The 24262-nt window shown below is 36.4% G+C and overlaps 1 protein-coding gene across 1 annotated transcript in view; it reads right to left on the bottom strand.

The window, feature by feature from the left end:
- Positions 1-24262, bottom strand: part of sntg1 (syntrophin, gamma 1) — a 72397-nt gene that overhangs the window by 33566 nt on the left and 14569 nt on the right. The window contains exons 6-12 of the mRNA XM_061255740.1: positions 24044-24085; positions 12612-12714; positions 10675-10757; positions 8702-8832; positions 6318-6447; positions 5346-5384; positions 2290-2406 (exon numbers count right to left, since the gene is read on the bottom strand). Of these exons, the coding sequence (XP_061111724.1) occupies positions 2290-2406; positions 5346-5384; positions 6318-6447; positions 8702-8832; positions 10675-10757; positions 12612-12714; positions 24044-24085 (645 nt within the window). The remainder of the gene's footprint in view (positions 1-2289; positions 2407-5345; positions 5385-6317; positions 6448-8701; positions 8833-10674; positions 10758-12611; positions 12715-24043; positions 24086-24262) is intronic.

The raw sequence follows: 24262 nt of genomic DNA, 5'->3' as shown, positions 1-24262 counted from the left end.
AAAACAGAATAATTACAGTAAATGGTTACAGTGGGCAAATCATACCTTTTAATGCAATAAAAGACAGAGCTTCTATTCTACCTTCAGAATTGACATTAACCCTTTCCACTTTGGCCCCCTAGAGGGCAATTTCCACCTATTTTGTACGAGTCTTCTAAAAGTGTCAATATCTCAAAAAATGATTTACTGCACACACATGTTTGAAGATTTAAATTAAAGAAGAGGCTTGTACCATTCAGGAATTTGAGACATTTATGTCAGAGCATGTATATACAGTGTACAGAAAATATACACTAAAATACAAAAACATTTTTTATAGTTTAGCACTGAATATCTAAATTTCTAGGTTAAGGACCAACCCAGAACTACTTTATCTTTGTGCACAAACTTGATATCAACTTGTATCAACAAATATGTACAAAATTTGGTATAGGTAGTGACAGGCATTCAAATTCTACATGAGTTTTCCCAAAACTGCACCCAAATGTCCTCAAGCATCCCCAAATCTTTCCAAATACAAAACACTTGCATATATTTTTGTCCTGCACATGGATGATCAGAAAAGCTTATTTTTCTATTAAAACAGATTTTTCAATATAAAATTTAATGAAAATTAATGAAAACATGGGCGAGAGTATGTTTTTATAAAGATTCCAAAAAGCTCACCCTAACGCTGTGTCACCAACCTGCATCACACTTAAAAACTTTATTTCAAAATTAGGTTAAGCAGAGCCCTGTTAGCCAGTGCAATTACAGGTTTATCGATAGCAGGTCCAACTGTCCGTCGTCTAAATATCACACATTATGCCTTGTTGGAGAGGGTAGGGAACCCCCTTCAAGAAATGTTTTACATTAGTTCAGCACTGAAATGACCTAGCAATGCATTTCCACAACAATAATAAGCAGTTCAAGACGGCATTTGTTTAGATATACTCCCAGCAAAAACATAGTTTTCTGGAAAAAGGCTGAATGGACTACAAAATAAATATCAACGTTTGTCAGAAAAGAGTCATAGCTTCATAACCAGGTTGGATATTTGGTTCCATAAAAACGTCAGTATCGAATAATTTGCAAAACAAACTTGTACTTCAACCAAACCGGAAATACATTTTTTACCTTTTCCAATGGTATTTAAAATTTGATCCTGTACATATTCGCCCAACTTTGCCATTCATCTGTTATAGTTTAGCACCAGTGGAACCAAATTAACATTTTCTAAAAATCTTCTTTGAGTTGCATTAAATGCTGTGTTAATTTGCTCTGTTTTATTAATTCCAGTCACAAGAAGCATTTCATCCAATTTCCTGCTGAGCTTTTGACAAAGGAAACATCCATCATCATCACTGAAATTAACTATTGTCCGTCAATCATGCTTAAATCTATTGATATATGAATTGAGTTATTTAAACATAGAATAACAAAGTATTCATTGCTAATGCCATTCCAACAGCAAATGAAAGTAATGAGCCCTAATGAAAAACTGTTATGAGAGAAGTTATGATTATTCCCTCATATTTCAAAGAATTCTGAGACTGTGATATTGTTGTTGAATACCAGCCAGGAAACTTTCTAATTACTTTTTAAACACTGTGACAATTTATTTGCATGCATTCCATAGGGGTGCATCTATCCTATATTCTCATCTCCCATCATAGAGTGTTAGTCAGTTCAGAGACAACTCAACCCAGACATTGCTTAACTCAGCTACAGATATCACATATTTTACAAAAGCAAGTACTACATTATCATGAATATAGGTAGTCTTTAAATAGTTTCAAGGAATCAGTACCAACAGGAATACAGTACATAATTATGTTTTCATACTGATTGATATCTTGCAGTGTGTCAAAGAATGACAACAGATTATATTACATTTTGTAACATTAAGTAAGAGAGTGTAATAACTGCACATTGATACCACTCAACAAACTGAAATAATACCTATAATTGACAGAGATAATAAAGATAACAGAACTGGCAACTTAATATGTAGAAAAGAAAAGAAAAGGGAATATTTGCTTTGAAAAATTGCGGGATATTCCACAAAAGGGAATACCCCAATATAGCCATGATATACAGTAACTTCTAACGGTATGTGTTCTGTTATTTTTTTATGTCTTTTTAATCTTGCATTTTGCATTTCCAGATCCATATTTACATATGAAATCAGTTTCAACATGATGTTTTAAACCTAGTAAATTAAACTATACCGGGTTTTACAGCCTGTGTACACTGAATATACATGCATCCAATGCATAGAAAGTAGTGTAAGATAAAGGAAAAACTTACAGGAGGTGCAGAGAATTTGAAGAGTGAAGACCCTCTCAAGGCAAGGAACTTTGGTGTATACATTCGGTCCTGTACTGAGTCCTGTTCCTTCTCATCTACCCAACCCATGTAGATGATCTGTCAAAGACACAGACACGGTCCACTTTGACTACATTTCTTCCCAGAAGGCAAAACCACTAAAGCTAAGACTCATGATAAATAGTCAGTTCCTACGACAGTAGATTGTTATAATGAACACAAGTCCACTCGTACAATGGTTGTGTTTTGTGTGTATACATACACATTAAGTCGTATTTAAAGTGTATGACTAATTCTAAAAAGCCCTCAATCATCACAGGGAATTGCTTCTGTCATGTCATTTTGTTCATCATAAAGAGATGATTGTTCAAAATAATTTCAAAGGAAGTTGGAAGAATAACAAAATGAGAGCTATGATATTATGTACGAATTGGATAGAACACATTGACCATTGTCAAAGATAAATCAGATAAAATACTTCCCTTCAGACACAGAACATGTCAGGTTGACTTTGATATATTTCAGTCTGTAGAAGAAGCATTCTACATTTCTCATCTTTTTGACAGCACTATAAAGTAAAACACAATTATCAGTGATTGGTATAATGCGTTTGTACAATGAATACTTATGAAACCACTCTGCAGGCTTTGCACCCTTCCGTTTAGCCTTTCTTTTTTCTTTCAATTTTTCACTACCAGGTATTACAGCAGGTATAATCAAGAGAATGGCCCATATTTCCAGCTTTAAATAGAGTCATTTTGTGATGCTTGAAAGCTGATGCTGAAATGCTCTCAGCTACTACACATAAAATGAAGAGAGCGCTCTCAGTACCTCAGAGGGAATGTACAGGCATGCAGATTATTAATATATCAATAAGATAATTACGAATAGCTACATCTACTCATCATTATAATTGTACTAATTACCATTTCTGAATTTCGCAATGAATGCAAACGTTATCTTGGAATAAATTGGTCCAATGAGATGCAATAATAAATATATTGAGTAAGTGTTTATACACATAAATAACACATATATAAATTAAGGATATATAAGTAATAAACAGATAAAGAAATACAGTGCTTGCAGAAACCATGCCACTGCTTTAACGCTGCAGTTGTCAAAATCTGTAAATCACAGTTACAACCAGGCAAAATGAGGCGCAACAGTCCATTAGCAGAACATGAGCAGCTGCTGCCCTTTCTGATTAATTGACACTATTCAGGCATGATTTGCAACTTCATTTTAAAGAACATTGATCACTGGAGAGCACCTGATTCTAACCATATGGTGAATGCGGACCAGCCGGCCGGATGCTGGCTTCACATGAGCATGCAATGCAGGCAAATCAATACCGGAATGGAGGAAGGAAGTGTTCTTTATTGGTCTGGCTTCATAAACACGGACTGAATTAATTTAGGTAGGCTGACCTTAGTATATAGTCTGCACATATGGAAATCAAAACAGACCACATGAATATTTCATTACTGTAAATGTTAAAGGGGCAATAAGCAGATAAGAAACCTATGCAATTCTAAGACGGACAGCAAAGATGGGAAGAATATGGAGGAAAATAACATTTAAAAAGTACAGCCCCTCAGTTATACAGCTACATTGAATGTTGTGCTTTCATGGACATTTATTTTGCAGTTTTTAACAATGTCTTCAAATATCAAACTTATTTCTGAAACAGTGAATTGTTGTCAAATTTTAGTCAGGTAATATGCACTTATACGCAAGTCAAACCCAACTTTAAACAAACTCAGGGTGATTTAAACTGAAAAATATAATAAACACATATCTGTTTTCAGCTTTAGAATATTTTTAAATATGTGGACTTTAAAATAAGTTAATGAGCTGAGGAATATCAATATACTTCATTTATGCAACATTTCAGAGTAAAGAAATGCAATTATTGACTAATATCCCACTTTTTTCTTTAAAATTTGATGCATATGGTATTGAGAAGTTATTTTTTATTTAATAATGGATATTTGGGGTGAGAGGGGTGCTGGGTGGTTCACCCTGGTAAGGCATTGTTTGAGTGCATGCATGGGCCTGAATGCGGACTGTGTCATTGCAGACTGTGGCCAGAATATCCATAGGGAGATGCACAATACGTTTTAGCATGACCCAAATGTTTGCACTCTTCCGAATCGACAACAGAAGTTGTCATCAAAGGTGCAGCAGGAACATGACTGGGCATTTACAATGAGGGATAAATCGGGAAAACAGGGGCAGATGTGTTTCTTGTTATGAGGTTGATTTCGATGGTGTAACTATTCTTTGTTATTATAATGTATCGGTCTTCATGCAGTGACACCTTATACTGCTGTAAAGACTGCAAAAGCTGATCCTAAAAAACAGATCCTAGAATTTAATTCAAATTCTTGAGAAAAACTTGGCAACCAATGTCACTGAATAACACAGGTCGATGTTTCTCTTTAGTCCTCAATTAAAATGGGGAAAACGGTTGGAGAGAAGTACTTTTGTTCATTTTCCAGTGCACTGTGTCTAGTGTGAATGCAGAGAACCAAAAATACTGATAGAATAATCATTTTACATTCAGAAAATGTTCAGATAAGCAATCACTGGGAGCATTATCGTGAAATCCAGTTTAAAAACCTAATGCAGTCTCTTAATTGCAAGTGTTTTCAGAGACTTTTCAGAGTGCCATGGAGACGGCAGCGATGGTAATCATGTGGATTATAATTGGGTTGTTAATTGATGGGATTTCATTTGAAAGATACTCATGTCTATGTAGGGGTGTTATCCTCAAACAGCCTTCAAGCGGTGTGATATATTTCACATTTTACATTCACAATTAAAAAGTTGTGACAGTGTTCGTTCCAAGTACATGTGCATTTGTTTATGCGTGTGTATGTGTGTACATACTAATTAATTAATTTATTTATTGATTCATTTTTCACTGGTGAATGTGTCCAGACATTTAATGCACATGCATTGCAGAGCAGGATGAATTTGTCAAACATTGTCAAATCCTTTTCTATTCAGAAGCCTGCTACAAATTTGTTTACCTGTTGATTTACTGGAAAATTTCTATTGATCTTCTTCACCTGCAATACAAATACAGTTTCTTAATGTTTCTTAATCAAACACTCAACACACAAAATATTGTCAATAATTACAGCATTTAATATTATTATTCAATTCGCAATCATTCAGGACAGCAGTTATTCTGGAGCAGTTTTCCCACCTGCAATTCAATCATTCATTTATTATTATAATAATAGTAATGATAATAATCACCATATGAAGGTTTTCAGAGTAGAGCTCTCACAGTTATTTAAATGGTTAATAATACAAGAGGATATTTTGCTTACAGGAACAGATTCCAGGCTATGGGCCTGGTAAATCCTTTTTAATTACATTGTCTCACACAAAATAAAACCAAAGCAAAACTTTGAGTAAACAAGGGACAACACTCTTGGTTATGAGTCTACATCAAAGAACTTTAACATAGGGATTTTGTTCAATGGTGTTTCAAAATCATTTACATGAATATTTTGTGAAGGAAACCAACCTCGTTACAAAGTGATTAAAAAATATGTGCTGGGTGAAACTGAGAAAGATACTGTGAGGGTCTGGGTGCTTGGGAATCAGGAAAGAAATGAAAAAAGAATGTTTGCAAATGTTTCGATAGGATCATTTTAATAAGTCCCCTTATCATAAAGTACTGCTGTATCCTCTTATTTACAGTATACAGTATGCAAACAGTGGCTTTTCCTCATATTTACAGCTGTTAGGCAAACCAGCCCATTAAAATACAAAACCCCCTTCAGTGTTGCAGCTGATTAGCAATGGATTTCAGAAATATAACACTGGAAGCAGAAAAACAAACATGGTGAAAGCCCACCAAGACATCACTGGTTAATCTGCTCAGCCCATTGTCTTTATTTAAAAAGGATAAACACTTATGGCATTTATGAATAGTATATGAGCTAATGCATTACATACTGGAGGCATAGTGTGCTGTGTTTGGTACTTACATTGTGCTTTGTGAGAGCAGATATATTAGTTGCTATAGCTTGAAGCCAGTCTAAGCAGTCTTCAGCAGTAGGGCACTGGATTACCCCACTGCAAACTCCATCCACAGCAATCACTTGAAATGCATTTTTCCTGAAGACATGTCAGAATAAATATGCATAGAAGACATCACAATCAAGACTAGAGTAAAATACAAGGCAAATATATCGATTAATTCAATATTCAGTTCATATGCAATTACCTAACGAGGGTCATTACATCGAAAATACAATCAGAATGTATATACACTCACCGAGCACTTTATTAGGTATTTATTAAACTTTTTTTTTTTTTACTTCTACTGCTGTAGCCTATCCACTTAGACATATGATGCATTGTGTGTTCAGAGATGCTCTTCTGCATACCACTGTACCACTTGTAATATGTGGTTATTTTCATTACTGTCACTTTCCTGTCAGCGTTGACCAGTCTGGCCATTCTCTACTGACTTCTCTCATTAACAACGTGTTTCTGCCAGCAGAACTGCTGCTCACTGGATTTTTGTTCGCACCATTCTCTGCAAATTCTAGAGACTGTTGTGGGTGAAAATCTCAGGATATCAGCAGTTTCTGAGGTACTCAAACCACCCTGTCTTGCACCAACAATCATTATCACGGTCGACATCACTTAGATCACATTTTCTCCCCATTCTGATGGTTGTGAACATTATCTGAAGCTCCTGACCCGTATCTGAATGATTTTATGCATCGCACTGCTGCCACACAATTGGCTGATTAGATAATCACAATAATAAGTAGGTGTAGTTCCTAATAAAGTGCTCAGTGAGTGTATGTAAATAAAAGATCATTGAAAATGTTTAGAAATGTTGCGAAATGTTAAGAAATGTTGACTGAATAAAGCCAAAGTAAATCTTCCCTGAGGTTTATTTTCTCATATAACATTCTTCAAACAATTTAACTCTCATGTAAATTAATGCTGACAATCTGAGCGCCAGGACTTCTGGGGTGCGCATACATTACATTATCTTGTGCAGAAAGAAAAAGTCAAATTCACCTGTACTTCAAAGTTTGTTTCTCAACTTTCAGTGGTGATGCACTAATCATAATTTATAACTAATCAACACCTTCTGTATCTTCATTTTTAGAAGAAAGAATGGCATGGCCAAGTTTGTTGATTCTATACTCATTTATGCGGGCCAGATGAATAGTGTTTGTTATAAACAAATATAACTCATTACTAGCAGTAAAAGCAGTTTGTTTGAAACACAGATGACTCAAGCTTATCAATGAAATACGGTCAATAATATTTTGCCACCCTTGTTGGTTGCATGCAGATATTGTTCAGTAAATCCGGAATCCTCTATGTTGGAAATGGGCAGTCTCTGCAAAGTATCATCATAGGATGAAGTTTTATAAGTTTTGGTAGAGGTGATGTGAGCAAAATGTTAGTAAAAATGATTGTCTGCAGAGTCATATGTAGAATTCGGGCAGCTACACGTTCCTTTTATCTCTGACATATTCAATCATCCGTGTTTAGCTAAACCTTTATTTGTCTCAAACTGTTAGTTACAGTTGCACTGTTTGTGGTAGACTATCATATCTTAGTTATATAGCCAGCTAGTTACATAGCCAAATAAATTGCTGAACTGTATAATAACACTTTATATTATGTGTTATATTCATAGACTGTGGGAACAGTGTTGTGGTTTGAGGTTGTTGCTGCAATTCCTCTCTTGACCGTTAGGAGTCCGAAATGACCTATTGTACCTTTAATGTATCAATTGTAAATATCACAAAAAACTAATTGCTGGATGCCAATCAGTGAACACTTACATGGTGGTAACTTATCTTGCTACTTATTTTTTTGGACATGCTTGGTTTGTTTAATCTCAAAAACTCACACAATTTAACACGGTGTTTGTAGCGTCTTCCAACTGGAGTGCAGCCATGGTCTCAAATTATTCACTTATTGCCATTTCAAAAACAAACTGAACAGTCTCATCCACACACAGACCAGACCTCCTGAGGGATGTCTAAAGTACAGCAGCACAGACACAATAATTCTGCCAAGCTTGCACTACTCTGGAACTTTGATTGAAAGACAAATATTTATTAATATTACTAAATCACAATATTGGCACGGATTTAAGCTTACAAAAGCAACCTGCATAAAAATGTTTTATAAATGAGACCGCTGGACCTCAAGTAGCCTGCCTAATAGGGTTCATTCACGGGGTGTTTGCATTTCATAAAGCGCTGCAGCATGACATCATTGAGGATAGAGGATACTGCGGAGCTGAATGCCTCGCACGTCCTGGGGGAGCCACTGTACCGCCACAGTGCCCCTGTCCCCTGGGAGGCTCTGACAGGAAACAGAGGTGGCTCACCTGCACACGTCTGAGCCGGGGACATACTGCGAGAGACGTGAATGGAGCAGGGGGATAAGGCGCAGGTCCACCCATCTCTTCTCCCACCGTAACCCTGGAGACGTGGGCCAAGACGAGCAAGATAGCGTGTCCTGAAAGAATTTTATCCACGGATATGAATGGTTTTAGAAATGGACTATGCAAAAACACACACACACAAACACACACACACACACACACACACAAATATATACACACAAACCCAAACACAGACAAAAACACACACACATACAGTTTGTACACATGACCACTTTATTAGGTATACCTGTACACCAGCTTGTCAATGCATATATCTAATCAACCAATAATATAGCAGCAACACTACGCATAAAAGCATGCAGACATGGTCATGAGGTTCCGTTTTTGCTCAGAAAAATCAGAATGGAGACTTTGACCGCAGAATGATGGTTGGTGCCAGACGGGTTGTTTAAGTATTTCAGAAACTTCTGATCGCCTGAGAATTTCATGCACAACAGTCTCTAAAGTTTACACAGCATGGTACGGAAAACAGAAAACGTCCAGTGAGTAGGTGAAAATGTATTGTTAATGAGAGAGGTCAGAGGAGAATGGCCTGCTTCAATCTGACAGGAAGGCGACGGGAACTCAAATAACCATGCATTACAACAGTGGGATGCAGGAGGGCATCACTGAACGCACAAAACACAGCAGAAGACCTAGCCCAATAAAGTAAAACAAATAAGTCTAATAAATATCTAATAAAGTGGTCACTGAGGGTACCCCCACACAAACCCACACACACACACACACACACACACACACACACACACTAAAGCCACAGTCATTAAACCTGCATTAAAGAGTCACAGTCATTAAACAACATAAACCTGCCAAATTGCAGTTGTTAATTTTAATTGCTTAAAATAAAAATGAAATTCTTCCATATTAAAGTTCATTGCTTGTCATAAAAGATCATTTAATCATACCATGGTCACAGTCTTAGCCTCATATGGTCAGTCTCAAATGTCCAATGAATCATGTTGCACTGCAGTCACAGTCTACTACAGCCCAAGTCACATAGCATATCATGAGCAACCATGACTGCCTGATTAACACTACCATAAAAGCCACTAGACATGTCATAACCAGTCAGGAGTAACCAAGTCATCATTAACTAAATGATCGTTGATGGTTTAAAAAGTGACATAGTATTTTATTGGGACTTAGCAAGCTTAATAAAAAAATAAAAAAAGATAAAACAATTATGTACCATATACCAATTACTTAACATGTTGCACAGCCAGGTTTCTATTGATTTATAACTAAGGCCAGAATTAAACAAAATGCTCTTTATTACTAATACATATGCAGGTGCCCATATAATTCACACCAACCAAAACAAACATTTCTAGTGTGTAATTATTTGTTTGCTCAATGCTACCTTACTTACATATCGCTTATTTGAGACACCTGGAACCTCTTGGAAGGTTTTGGAGTAGTATTTAATGTACATTTTATAGGTAGATATATTATTTATTGCTAATATTTATTTATCTGTGTTTTTTTTAAATCATTAATTTGTTGTAGGCTTGGGGTCACTGAATGCATAAAAAATGTACAGGAAAACCAATTGTCCTCCAGGACCTTTTGGCAATTCTTATTTCCCATGACTTTTCTGTGACTGGAAAACTGCATAAAAATATTCCAGAATTACCAGGGTGCATGGGAACCATGCAACTGCCATTTTATCAAACAACTTAAATCAAAGTTTGACAAAGGAGTTATTGTATGAGTGTTGCTTTCTGAAAGGCATACAGTGATGTTAACTATCATGCTCTTATTTATAAACTTAATGTATTTATGGAATCAATGTAATCTATGGATTTATTGTAAAACATAAAAAAGAGGAAAAACAAATAGAGTATGTGGCATTCAGTCAACTACATGATTCATAACCCCGAATTGAAAAACATTACCGTATTATTGGGATGATAGTTCAAGTGCAAACCGCTATCACACAGAGGTGACGACGTTCCACTACTCTGGTCACTCGGTACACCTAAGGGAAATGACAACATTCAAAATGGAGTAGACATTTTTCAATTTAACATCATCCATTTAGCATTCAGCACATAGTAATATGCGGTTAGTAGTTAGTTTCTACAGGGCAATTATCAGATGAAAAATATGAATGGTAAGAAAGGTTGGATTCACCGACCTTTGACTTGTATTAAAACAAAGCTCTTTCCAGTACATTTTCCGACATTTTGTATGCTGTTACAATGGGCACAGAGCTGTTAAAACTTGCCCTGTTATCAGGGCACGTTGCAACAGTTTAAATTCTGCTACTTTGGATTGAACTATAATTGCAAGGAATGTCCTAGAACTATACTGATGGTCTATAGACCTGAGACATATACAGTATCATCTTTCTGGATGAAAAGTATTTGCCCTAATATGTGCATATATATTTTTTAATTAAGCAAAATCCAAAAGTGTTAGGTTGTTCCCAGGTCTCCTCTACATTTGATAGCCAGTCTCATCCTCTCCAAAGCATACTCTGCCTGCAGGCATTACAGCACCTGCCCTGTGCAGTCTTTGCTCTGTAGGAGTATACCTTATGCACAGCTGGACTGGTGGACAGCAAATGCCAAATTGCTCAGTGATTGGAGTGTGATGATATGAGAATGGCCTCACCACCCTAAGTGAGCCACGACCAATTCTATACCATTATACAGCGCCACAGTTGCCATCTGCATGATCAAGATTTGATACCAGGCCATGAGGCATATCTTCATGCTGGAACCCAGTGTTTTAGGACGACCAGCTATCCTGCAGCTCCGGAATCAGTATTATTAAATGACAGCTATGCCTGCATTACTGAGCTGAGAGGATCTTGCTCAGTCAGTATGGACAACAATGACATTATTATCATCCGTCCTGCTTACTCTTACTCTTGTTCTGGGTTATGGGAGGGGGGGTTGTGGAGTCGATCCCACCAGACATTGGGTGAAACGCAGGAATACAATGATCGGCTAAAGGACCCATACACCATTCCCTGACATATTCATAGCCCAAGGACAATTTAGAACATTTTTCCCCAATTAATCTGCATATATTTGGACTGTTAGAAGAAAGCGAAGTACTCAGAGGAAATCCACATGGGCACAGGGAGACTGTGCACGCTCCACAGAAAGGATTTGATTTGACCTCGGAACCTTGTTGCCGTGAGACGACGGCACGACTCACTGCACCACTGTGCCACTCCATGATTAAGATATTGGTCTAATTATAAGTTTCTGAATCATAATTAATTTTATGCACATACACAATGAGCTTGTTGTACAGTGTACTGCAATAAAGGAAACAGATTATTCAATCAGTTTTGGAAGACAACTGTGGTAACACCATGTGCATGCATATAATTTAGCATAAAGAAATAGGATCAACTTATACATTTGTGGTGACAGCTACAGTTTAGTTTTGAGGTGTATTGGTCTATATAAGACTAATGTATACACCAATCAGCCACAACATTAAAATCACCTGCTTAAACTAGTTTTTTCATGATTAAAAATGCTTTAAACTGTATAAATTTGTCTATAAACACTTATTCATTATAAACACAATATTCCATTATGATATGGGTACTTATATAAGCAGATAGTCATGCTGTGTATATGTGTATATGTCTAATTATATACATTATATCCATATCAATAAAACTAAAATGGTCTTTTTCCTTAATGCTGAGTCATTTTAAGTGTTTTATGTTTAGTATCAGAGGTACCCAAAATAAACATGCATGCTAAGAGACAAAAAAGAGCATGCATAAAGTTATTACAATAAGCTACAGATAACAAGGCTGTTACAAACAGATTTCGAATTTCATGGCAGACATACAACAACGTACACGTGCAGTCTTCACACAGAGGCAATTTCAGAAAGGCTGGGGTCTTTTTCAAGAAGGAGACTGTAAGTGTCACTTCCTCTCCGGCGTTTCTTAATACTTGCACCTGGAACACAGAGATAGGAGCAACCCCTATGAATATTACATAGACAAAAACTGTGAGCTATGCTCAATGGCTGCAACAAATGACAGAAACAAAGAGCAGTACTCAATGCCTGCAACAAGTAACACAGAGAGCAGTGCTCATTGGCTGAAACAAGTAACACAAACAAAGAGCAGTGCTCATTGGCTGGAACAAGTAACACAAACAAAGAGCAGTGCTCATTGGCTGCAACAAGTAATAAGAGTTTTTATGAAACCAGCAATGAACCACAACTGTGAGCCACACAGTCACTAAATGTCCCTGCTTTCCCTAGTTATGTACCACAACAGCATCAAACTTTGTGCAAGAGATTTATTTTATTTGTATCACATATTTCCAATACAAACAACCTTACAGTTTCAGAATCAAAACACAGATAACGGCCACCTTTAACCACTGTTGGGTTGTGAGGGAGTAATCTCTTTGGAAATTGATTAATAATGTTTAAATGATTTACTGACCTGAGACACCTTCACCAAAGCACATTCATCAGCATTTAATACCCACTTATTGGATTCAGGAGGCATTTGAGAATGCTGAAATAACATCCTAATGGGCCCATAGATGCCACACAATCATAATATCAACAAAAACAAGAGAATGTTATTAGCGGAGTAATGCATAGCTCTGTCTTAATTGTAATTGATAAATCACACTGCCCAATGGCTTATAAGAGCTGTAAAAGAAATGGTGCCCTGATATATTGCGCTAAAGTACTGAAAGTCTACATGATCCATCACTGCCCGACACATTTCTAATTTAATTATATCAACTTCTTTCTAAATTTATTTCTCCACCAGGAGATGTGCAGCCCTAGTATGATAGGCATTAAGGATGAATAGATTATGAATCTGATTCCTCCTACAATACATACACAAGGATCCAGCTGGGATATTTATATCAAGCTTATTAACATTTTGCTTCCGTAATGTATTCATTGGTAATGTTTAATATATTTCCCAGTTAGGCTGTCAGCAGAGGGGAAGACAGACGAGTGCCTTGAGACACTTACTTTCAAAGGTGGATGAGAAACACAGTGCTTCACAATGAGGGTACGCGAAGCAAACTGCATTTGTTCCCGACAAACTGAAGTGATTATTAGCAAGCATTAATTAGGTGTCAATTTAACACTGATTTGTCTTTTTGATTTACTGATACAGCCTTGACCCTCCACTTTGAATACAATTGCTGTTGAGAAAGCCACAGATGCAGTCAATTAAAATGAGCGTGGGAATTTCCATGGGTAAATCCCTTGTTTTTCCGCGTGTGTCGCTGTTCCACAACGCCAGACGCAGTCTTGTTGAACAGCCATTTTTAAAGTTCAGTCAGTTTCATAGGCCAGCGGTAATGTTGTCAGCTATAGTACGGGGTTATTATTGTCCCATAAACCATATACATATAAATTGAGACAAATATTTTTCTTTTATAAAATAATTGGTTAACAAATAGACTTATTTGTAAGCCAAGTATTCTTGTGTTGTTGCACTCATAATCTCCTCTGAACAGACAAATGTAATACATTTTAATTTCTTGACACGCGTTATTGTTGTAGCCCCTTAGATGCCACTTGGAAAAATACAGACGCTTCTTTCCTTCAATTTAACAGACTACAATAAAACCCTGCAATAATGCAATTTCTGGTGCAATGGAATCATCTTGGCTCCCATCCTCCCATGTTTCCTCATTTACTTCATTATTAATGTTAAAAGATTAGTGTTGAAAATGCTAAAAGCATAATTTCTTTAGGAAATTCCTGTGTTGTACAGCAAACTTATCATGAATAGCCTATGTTTATAATCTGAGTAAAAGTTTCTATAATGCACCCAGCTGGTCTGAACTGGTCAACCAGCTACCAACTGTTTCAAAACCTAGCTTGAGCTGTTTCAGCAAGGTAGAGGTATATACATGTTGGCTTCCAGGTTAATGCCAGGTGCTCTTTGGATTAGGGTAGCCTACGAAAAAATGCAATTTAGGAAACAAGTGATGTTACAGAATGAAAAAAAGAGGAGAAAAAAAGGAAAACTGCACATGAATGACTCCCCACAGAATTATACAATTCAGCACTCATTTGAAATGATTCCAACTGTATAGATTTCAGGACTGCTTGGGAGCCCTTCTGTCAAAACTCTGTGCCACAAAGATTATATTAACCCCTCAAATGACCCCAGCCAATAGCTTTGTGGGAAAAACTACTTCCTCCATTATCTCACCGGAACTGTGGCTTCTTGCAAGCACTTGTTTTTTATTATTTCATGTGAATCCATGACACTGCACATTCTTCAGCAGCAGTTCAGCCCATGTTTTCAGTTACATCAGGGGAAACTGAGATGATGAGGTGGCGCAGTAGCCCAGTCAAATATTGAATGCACTATTAAATACACTATGAAAAGAATTCTTAACAAGAATCTTGCAGGGCTTCATGGTTTAGTCAATATTTATATCATTAAACTTCAGTAGCTCTGAGTTGACACTCTATCTAATGAATAAAAAAATAATATAAAAAGATCAGAGTAACTTCCAGAATTGATTACTCTCTTTGAAATTTAATTGGAACTTTGACCCATTTAATAAGCACATATTAGATATCTTTAGAAATCCTTGTACTGCCAAGAGCCAAACAAACAGCATAACCTTCAATAAAATAGGGAAATTCTGAACTAGGAGCAGATATTTTGCAAGAGTATACAGTATATGCAAATTAAAACAGTAGGGTGTGCTTGATAATTCTTTTGGAAGGCAAAAAAGAAGCATTCATGCATAAAACTGAGCGCACTAGAGTTAACATATCCCTATTGTGCATTCCAGTCTAACATAGTATTTTGCATGCATTGTCCTGTATTTTATTTTAGTAATATTCACTGCAGTATACATTCCCAGAGGACGGTGTGAAAACTAGTCCAAATGGTAGGTATTAGAGCTTTTGTCAAAATGACAGATTCATTAAATTGGGAAAGGTTCAATAATATTTTGTGTGGCATCTGTCCCGAACAAAGTGTTGCAATTCATCTATGATTGAAGTGCATACATGGAATTTTATAGAGGTTTTAATGACTGACATTTCCAAACACATTCTGTGCTTCTGCATAGAATGGAAATCAGGGACCTGTGGTTTCCGAGGGAATTGTTTGAAGTTGCATCTGCCATCTGTAATAAGACCAGGGCAGGACAAACCTGGCCGAATAGAGTGTGGTACTGTCAGCGTGAATCAGCTCAGCCTGCTGTTGATGCTGAGGCATCGATTTAACACTAGTCCGGGTATTTTTTACTACCTAGAACCGCCAAGCCTATCTAGCAGCATCAGGCTTGTCCAGCATTACAGCATTGACTTCTATATGCACAACAACCTAATTTAACAAAGACTATGAAACCAAATGTCGCAAAACTATTTTCTTGAAATGAAAGACACAATTGAATCTTATTTTTTATTTCTAAATTCACGATCTCCTTGCATAGGGTACATTTGACTAAAGCACTAAAATGTGTGAAAAAAGACAAACTGCAAAATGAAAAAGGTAGCTAAATACATAGCGCAGTATAACAAATTCAGCACACTTGTACTGCCTGCGCTTCCCCCTTCCGAGTTCCTGCTCTTACATGCGGGTTCTCTCTCCTCCATCAATGCCACAGAAAAACACATTTTCTTTTGTGTGAACAGGAATGGTGCACAAATCTGTTGAGGCATCGCCACCATCTATCTAGTCTGTTCTACAAGAGTATGTTCAAAATCTCTATTTCAGTGAAAAACTGAAAATACTGACCGTCTGAGGCGATATCTCTACAGAATTATAGGCTGAACTTATGACTTCTATATCTACAACACCCACAATTATTCATCCCCATGTACAGTCTTTATCATCATCACCATACGATTGCGATGAGTAAGTATCGTTTGATTATATGTGTGAAATTAGTTTCAATCGTTTTTAATTGAGCAATTTGTATCAAAGTGTGGGTCATTCAGTTGCTAAACAGCCTGTTGGAGATGAGGGACACATTCACACCTGGTTTCTATTGGCTTCCTATTGGCTGGTGGTGGATTCTTGTGATGAAGATGGAACAAACTGCCTGGATTTCTTTACTGAGTTTTAGAATTGAATTACTGCAGTCGTTTTAAGCTCAAATATGTGGAAGGCATTTCATGTACAGTGTTGGAGTCCATTTTAAATTTTAAAGTCCAAATGCCTGATGGTCAAATGCCTCAGGTGATAAAACACAACAGAACTTTAAGCATTCAAATGCATAGGTCACTCTTTCCAAAAAAATGGCATTTTATAAAATACAATTATTCAATTTGAAATATTGGCATAACTGTGAATAATACAGATTATTATTCCAAGTAGACTATTTAGGAAGATTTTGTCAATCTCCAAAGTTTTTATTGAATATAGTAAACCTTTTCATGAGGACATTTTGCTTGAATACAATGCAGTCAAGGAATGACTGAAATATGTTAACTGTAACTCAATGTGCTGGTGAATTTGAATGTGGCGTGTCCAAATCAGTTTTGGTCATTTTGTGACACAAGGCTTTAGCACAATTTTTGTGCAGCCGCAGTTTGGAGTTTGGTATAAATTAACTGTGGGCATGATGATTTTTTTTTGTATTGCCAATTTGAGCGCCCTGATTCTTTCCATTAAAAGCAGTGGATTATCACCACAACCATATGATAATATTTCATGGCCAGAGACCAAGTGCATTATGCAAGGCTCTTTTATGAAACCCTACAAACCATTACCCGTGATATCTAAAACAAAGGTATGAATTTTTGTTAAATACCACAATTTCAAATTTACAAAAAATTTGCTCCCTATAACACTACCTTGTACAGGCTCCCATTATGTACTCCATTTGACTGCATTGACAGTTAGAAATTGAACCTAACAAGAACCAGTGCACCAGCATGCATTTAACACATGCGTATCTTACACTGCTTGACATATGTTGAGCTGCTATCCCACATTCCCTGTGTCTCATATTCAAGCAGCTTACATTGACTAACTCCATACCACAAAAACATTTCTGAATACACCAGTGTTATGTATATTCATATGTGAGTTGCATTCATAATGGTACCAAAAAAAGTGACAGCGTGTAGACTTGGTTTGCAGTGCTGAACACCAAACAGTAATACATCAGCTCAGCTATAATATTATAAGGAATGTATAGCACATGCTTGAATACATGCATCAGCACAGGTGTTCACACACACACTCACATGCACACAGACACACACACAAACGCTCATAGGCAAAAATGATGTGGCAAATAATGGGCACAGCAGAATATCATATAAGCTCCATGCACTGAAGAATGACAACAAATAAACAATGTTTAGACAAATAAAGAGCTACACATGATGTCTGAAACCAAGTCAGCCCATTGTAAATAAATGAATGTAACAAGCAACTGAAATAATAAATGAATGTAACAAGCAGCAGAAATCCATCACGGAGGACAGAATGTCAGTTTCTTCTGGATTATAGATGATTCCCTCCTTCCTTTTACTCAGCAATTTAGGGATTTACCATTCTCTATTTACAAAACATCACAATGTCAGTCTAGTTTCACCATTGGTCAATATCACAACAATGATATGAGTGAATGGTACCATCAAAATAAAGGTTGGGGAAACAAATAAATACATTCATCAAAATAATATGAAATAATTGCATCAGGTAAAAATAGTGTGTTCATAAAGGGGATTTTCAAAAGGCTGTGTAAGATGTTTTTGTTCTTGTTGTGTACATGCTCACATCACACAAAGAAGAAACGCCAGAAGAAATGTGGACAATATGAATCCAATTGAATTATCTTCTGGCTAAAACCTGCACGTGACATCAAACAATGATTCAGATTGTCAGTAACCACTCAGTGTGCACTTTTATGTCATTTTTAAGACTTATTCTTTAGACTCATTAAGTCTTCTGCTGCTGTAGCGTATCCATTTAGAGGTTTGACGTGTTGTGTGTTCAGAGAAAATAATTATTTTTTAAGGTCAGTGGGACATGGCACATGGTATTGAAATCTGAAATAGGGGCGCTAAATATTTCCCAGAGATTGACGGTAAAAATATTTTCAGCATGGCTGACAGTGAAACATTTCTAAATTATACAATGTAATGAACACATGCCAACGTTGGCAGAGCTGTTAAATAAATATTCGGACAAGGATAGCAGTTGCATTACACAAGTGATTAATGGGCTGTTGAATAGGCTAACAGAAGCACACCCTGAGAGTGAGGTGCATATTAATGCACACACCACCTCCTAATGTGTGTTCAGAGTAAACAAAATATCTGACGTTTCCATCTTGTGGCACATGAAAAGTCATGGAGAACACACACATTTTCCATAGTCACCCATGTACTGGAATACCTTTTTTGCCAGGTCAAGACAAATGAGTGAAATATCCAGAGATTTTGTACATTATACACATCATGATTCATCACAGATAATTGATGCACATGATTACTATTATGAATTACTATTATAAATATTGAATGTACGCCTAATGTTGTTGTGGAATCACAGTGCATATGATCTCTTATAGCATACTGAAGTTGTATGGGGGGGTGTCCAGCTCAGATAAAATAACATGAAAGCATGTGGTAGCCTGACTCTTTACCTCAAAATCAGACAGTACTCTTCAGACAACACAACCATATTTCTTTGAGTCAAATACAAATATAAGTTGCCATCTATGAATTTCAAATTCTAGGCATGTACATGCCTGTTATTGTAAATCATTATGTTGCTTTCCGACAGCAAAGGGGTGCATGGTAGAGCAGCCATCGAGGTTCTCAGATGTTCCACAGTACTGTGGAGCGGGCAGCAAGGACCAACCTCGGAGCAGGAAGCCGTAGCTACGCAGCCATGCTACAATCCCAATGATTTGGTCACTTGGGATTCTGGGCAATGTATAATAGATCTGAAAGATCTGCAAGAGGGTTTTCAAGCTTGTGACATCTGCCAGGAGTACGTCTAGCATGCAGTTATGACAAGTAACATTATACATTCAGTACATATTGTTTGATAACATGTGCATTTGCTACTTACTGGTTTCTTTCATTTTGCATACCACAGTTGAGAGAGAGGACAACATACTAAGATATATAAATATTGAATAATGCTTGTATTTCAGTGACATATTTTTATGTATTCTTTTTTTTGTCTAATACTGTAGTTTTGTACTCCCAAGAGCTATACTTATGCTCTCTACTACTGCACAGGAATAAGATCACCTGCCAAGAGACTGCATAATGAATGTTTTCAGATGACAGCAATTCATATTTTCACAAGACAATATTCATCATCAAAGCATTTTCTTTTAAAATAATGTCTTTATTTGATTTATTTGATTTTTTTTATACATTAGAACACTTTTATATTATCGAATGTTATTCCCTTTTACTGTATCTTATATCATCACAGTCTGCACTGCTGGAACTGCAGTGGTTTTACCTGCAATATATACATATATAGCAGGTAAATGTATATAGATTTTTATTCAATTTATTAAACTACTTCCCCCACAATTCTGCCTTTATTACCACACTGCACATGAAGCACTATGGCTGAACCATGTTCTCTGCATATGCCAGCCATCGAACAGCTGATCCACACAAAGGCCAATAAGTTACAACTGGAGCCAGAGGTAATTAGAGGATAATGGTATCTCACCCGTGTAGCTTGAAAGCCTGCGCAGAGTATCATTGGAAGGAACAAATGCAACAATAATCCAAGGAGCCCTCGCCAATTTAAACCCATTCTGCACCTGACAAGACAAGACTAACTGTGCCACTGCACACTCCTGGTCATAGTTGGCTAATGATACCGCCAGGCTCAACCATTGTCGAGGCTGCTAAGCCCAGCTGCCAATACTGCATCATGTTTGTGAAGAAAACAAGAAAAACAAACACATTTACTGTAAAATGTTTCCTGGAACATTGATCTGTGCCTCATGTCTGTTTGTTTTTTTTGCATACTGGATGTTAGACAAGAAACTGTATGAAAAATTGTCCTTAATGGCATCTGAAATTGACATAAATGAAAGACTTCTGAAGGCTTCCATATTGCTGTCAGTGACATGCCTTCATTATTGATTGTTCTTCACCTGTCCCTCTGATCTTCCTTCATTAAGTCTTATTTTGTTCTCCACAGTGGAACACAGCATACATGCTGCTATAAATGACGTGGGGGCAGACCTACGATTTGAGGTTGTCATCAATAAAAATGGCATATCACTGTTATATCTCCATGACAAGGACTTGTAAATATATTCATGAAATATTAATGGAATTCACCAGACAGATTTTCTGATCTATAAATGGTAGCTTTATCTTATACGGTCATATAAAGAGCCAGATATCATTTATTCAATAGTTCTGTGAGGGCATTCCTAATTTCTTATATCAATTCAGCATTTTCTCTCTCTGAAATACATAAATAAACAGACGATTGTGTATTCATGAGCAGATGGAGACCTATTTGAAATTAAAATGGGATTTATCCATCTTTATCCATCTATTCAACCATTTGTATATCTTTTTTTGTTTGTTTCCTGCTTTGTAATGTATTTTCTTTGTTTCAATTTTGCATTCACTGCCAATTTATATTCAGATGTTACTTCTGTGTTTTTTTTCATTATTATTTTTACTTTAGTCTTTCCTTTAAAAGATTAAAAACTTATTTTTGTTGGTTGGCTAAGATTTGTAATATCTGCTTGAACTGAAGTGTAACCTGTACAATTCATATTCCATTACATATTAGTTTTGGCAGGAACATAATTAATATATTGATGCTACTTTATAGAATGAAATGTGTTCTTTGTTGAGACTAATTCTTAGCAATGTGTATGACCTACTTTGATGTGAGTGCCATGCCCATGCAGGAAATCAGAATCCATTTACCAAGTGGCATGGATGCAGACATTTCAATTTAATTAAGCCTTTTTGAAGTACCTTTGTGAATTTGGTAAAATGGCTTTTAACTACAATGCACCCTGGTCATGGAACATGCTGCAAAAACAGTTAACGGTTAACCCAGTTATTTAAACTGAATTCAAAGATCTGATTCAAAACATCATAACTGATGTATGTACATGTACCAAGAACTGAAAGTCTGCAAGTTTTGTGTGTTTTAATGGTTGCCTTGTTAATATGCATGCAGTGTTTGTTGCCTCTTGGCCAGGTCACCCTTGCAAAATAGATATTATAAAGGATAAATACAAATTATTAATTCAATGGGCGTGGCTACTGAAGCTGGGGGCACAGCTCACAGCATGGCACAGGTGAAAAAAGTGCTGGATGCTGACGACAATATCAGTGGCTGTGTTATAGCCAATCAAATTAACTCTTTTCATAAATTATGAATTTGAACCACTAAAAAAAGTTACCATTATGTGGGTTCTACCTATAATTGGATGGATATAATACAGAAAATATATAAGCAGCATTACCCATTTTTCATTATACATGTACGGTAAATAATAATTGTGCTTGACAAGGATTTCTATAAGGAGTAAACAAACCTCATCTGTGAAATTCATATGTTATTCAAATTACTGTGGGAAAATTAAGCATGGTAAAAATTCATTGAATGTTTATAGTAACAGAAAAAGCAATAGCTTAATACGCATCCTATTCTAGGCACACAAACAAAAAGCAATTTTCTGCTTGGTAAAATACATGTTAAGTTTTACTGAAGCAAGGTATGTCATGCTACATTGAGCAATTTATTCACCGTTCTTATGAAGTCCTCTCCTTGCAAATTATTGCCGAAATCAAATTAAAACCGAGTTGCTTGCTTACAATGAAAATAAGCTTGACAGTCATTACAGCATTTATTCAATTTCATATGGCCTGTGATGGGAAACCCGCTTAAACAAGGGCTGCCTAATTTGCACATATTAAAAATGAGAAATGAATACTTCTATAAGTTCTGGCTAAGAGTGTATGCTTTGTGATTGTTATGCAAAGAAACAATTGAAGTATTGTGGTAGCTGGACAGAGGCAGACATGGTAGGGGTGACTGAGCGAAATAGGGGTGATATGGGATGGCAGGCTGGCTCTAACCGATCCTGATTTGGGAGTTCCAGTGTTAACAGTGTTAACACCCCCTTAGTGTTTGTTAGCATTCCCCAAATAAACTCTGGGTGCAGCCAGTTGTTTGTGTAAGGACGTTTTGCTTTTTGGTCATTAGTGGCATTGAAACCCTACATCCCAAGTCTCACTATATTATACACACAGTGGAGTTTGCATTTGGATAGTGCCGCAACAGATGTTTTGGCTCTGTACTCCAGCATATTGGATTTTAAATGAAACAATGAATACGAGAGCAGATTGTCGGCTTTAATTTGACATTATTTACACCCATACCAGGTGAACCATGTAGGAATTGCAGCCCTTTATATACATAGTCCATACATTTTTTTTGGCGGGGAGGGCAAATTTAATTGAACAACTGGCAGTTCACTGGCCAGTGGTGTTGTTGCATTAATAGTTCATGCAGCCTGGTTGACCACAGAAAAGCACTGTAGTGGATGATGCCCAGGATATCCATGCATGTCTATGGATCACAGACTTCAGAGCAGGCTGGCACCAAATGCAAATGATTTTTCAACCAAGTACTATATATGATTATTTTAAGACAATGTTCATTTGCCCAATTTGTTTTGGTCCCCTAAAATGAGGGATTATGAATAAAAAGGTAATTCATACATGCATCACTGGATATGGATATAAATACCCTCAAATTAAAGCTGCACATTAACCTTATATTCTGCCCATTAATCAGGTATTCATCATTTCATTTCAAATCTAATGTGCTGGAGTACAGAGCCAAAATAATAAAAACAGTGTCACTGTCCAAATACTAAAAACTTACGGACTGCACTGTGAATAAACTATTTAAGAGCTCCATAAGTCTGTACCTTTCATAAAATTTTCAACTTTTATTAAAGAGTGTTTTGGCTTCATATTGTAGTAAAAACAGCAGTTTTTGTACTCGTTTCACTTATTTCTCAGCCTCATAATGGCTTCCTTCCTTTTTGTTTCACACAACCCTGGTCCTCCTGTTGACAAACACCAATAACAGACTCCAAAGACAATCAAAAGTCTAGAATCAAGACATGATACTGAGAGCTCTCTTATACCTGCACTATTTGAACACATCTGATTAATCAGAAACAAGTGAAGCCATTTGTCCAAAGTGTATACACCCTTTAATAAAATTACTTTCTAAATATATGTTGCAACAGAGAGAGAGACATTTCCATAAAAATGATTTCCACTTACCACTTCTTCATGACGATAGCTTCTTACGTTTATTCCATTTATCTAAAAATATATGAATATGTGGTAAATAATAATTTTTAATGTACTCTGAGTGATATCTGTGTATTTCTGTATATAATTATTTATGTAAACAATGGTTCATTTGCATGTTATCATCTTGGTCAAGGTGTCTGGATTATTGTAATTCACACTCATTAGCCCATTCAATTCTTACTTTGA

The sequence above is a fragment of the Conger conger genome, chromosome 9, assembly GCF_963514075.1.
Source record: "Conger conger chromosome 9, fConCon1.1, whole genome shotgun sequence".
Lineage (NCBI taxonomy): Eukaryota > Metazoa > Chordata > Actinopteri > Anguilliformes > Congridae > Conger > Conger conger.
This window is presented reverse-complemented; position numbering and strand designations above follow the sequence as displayed.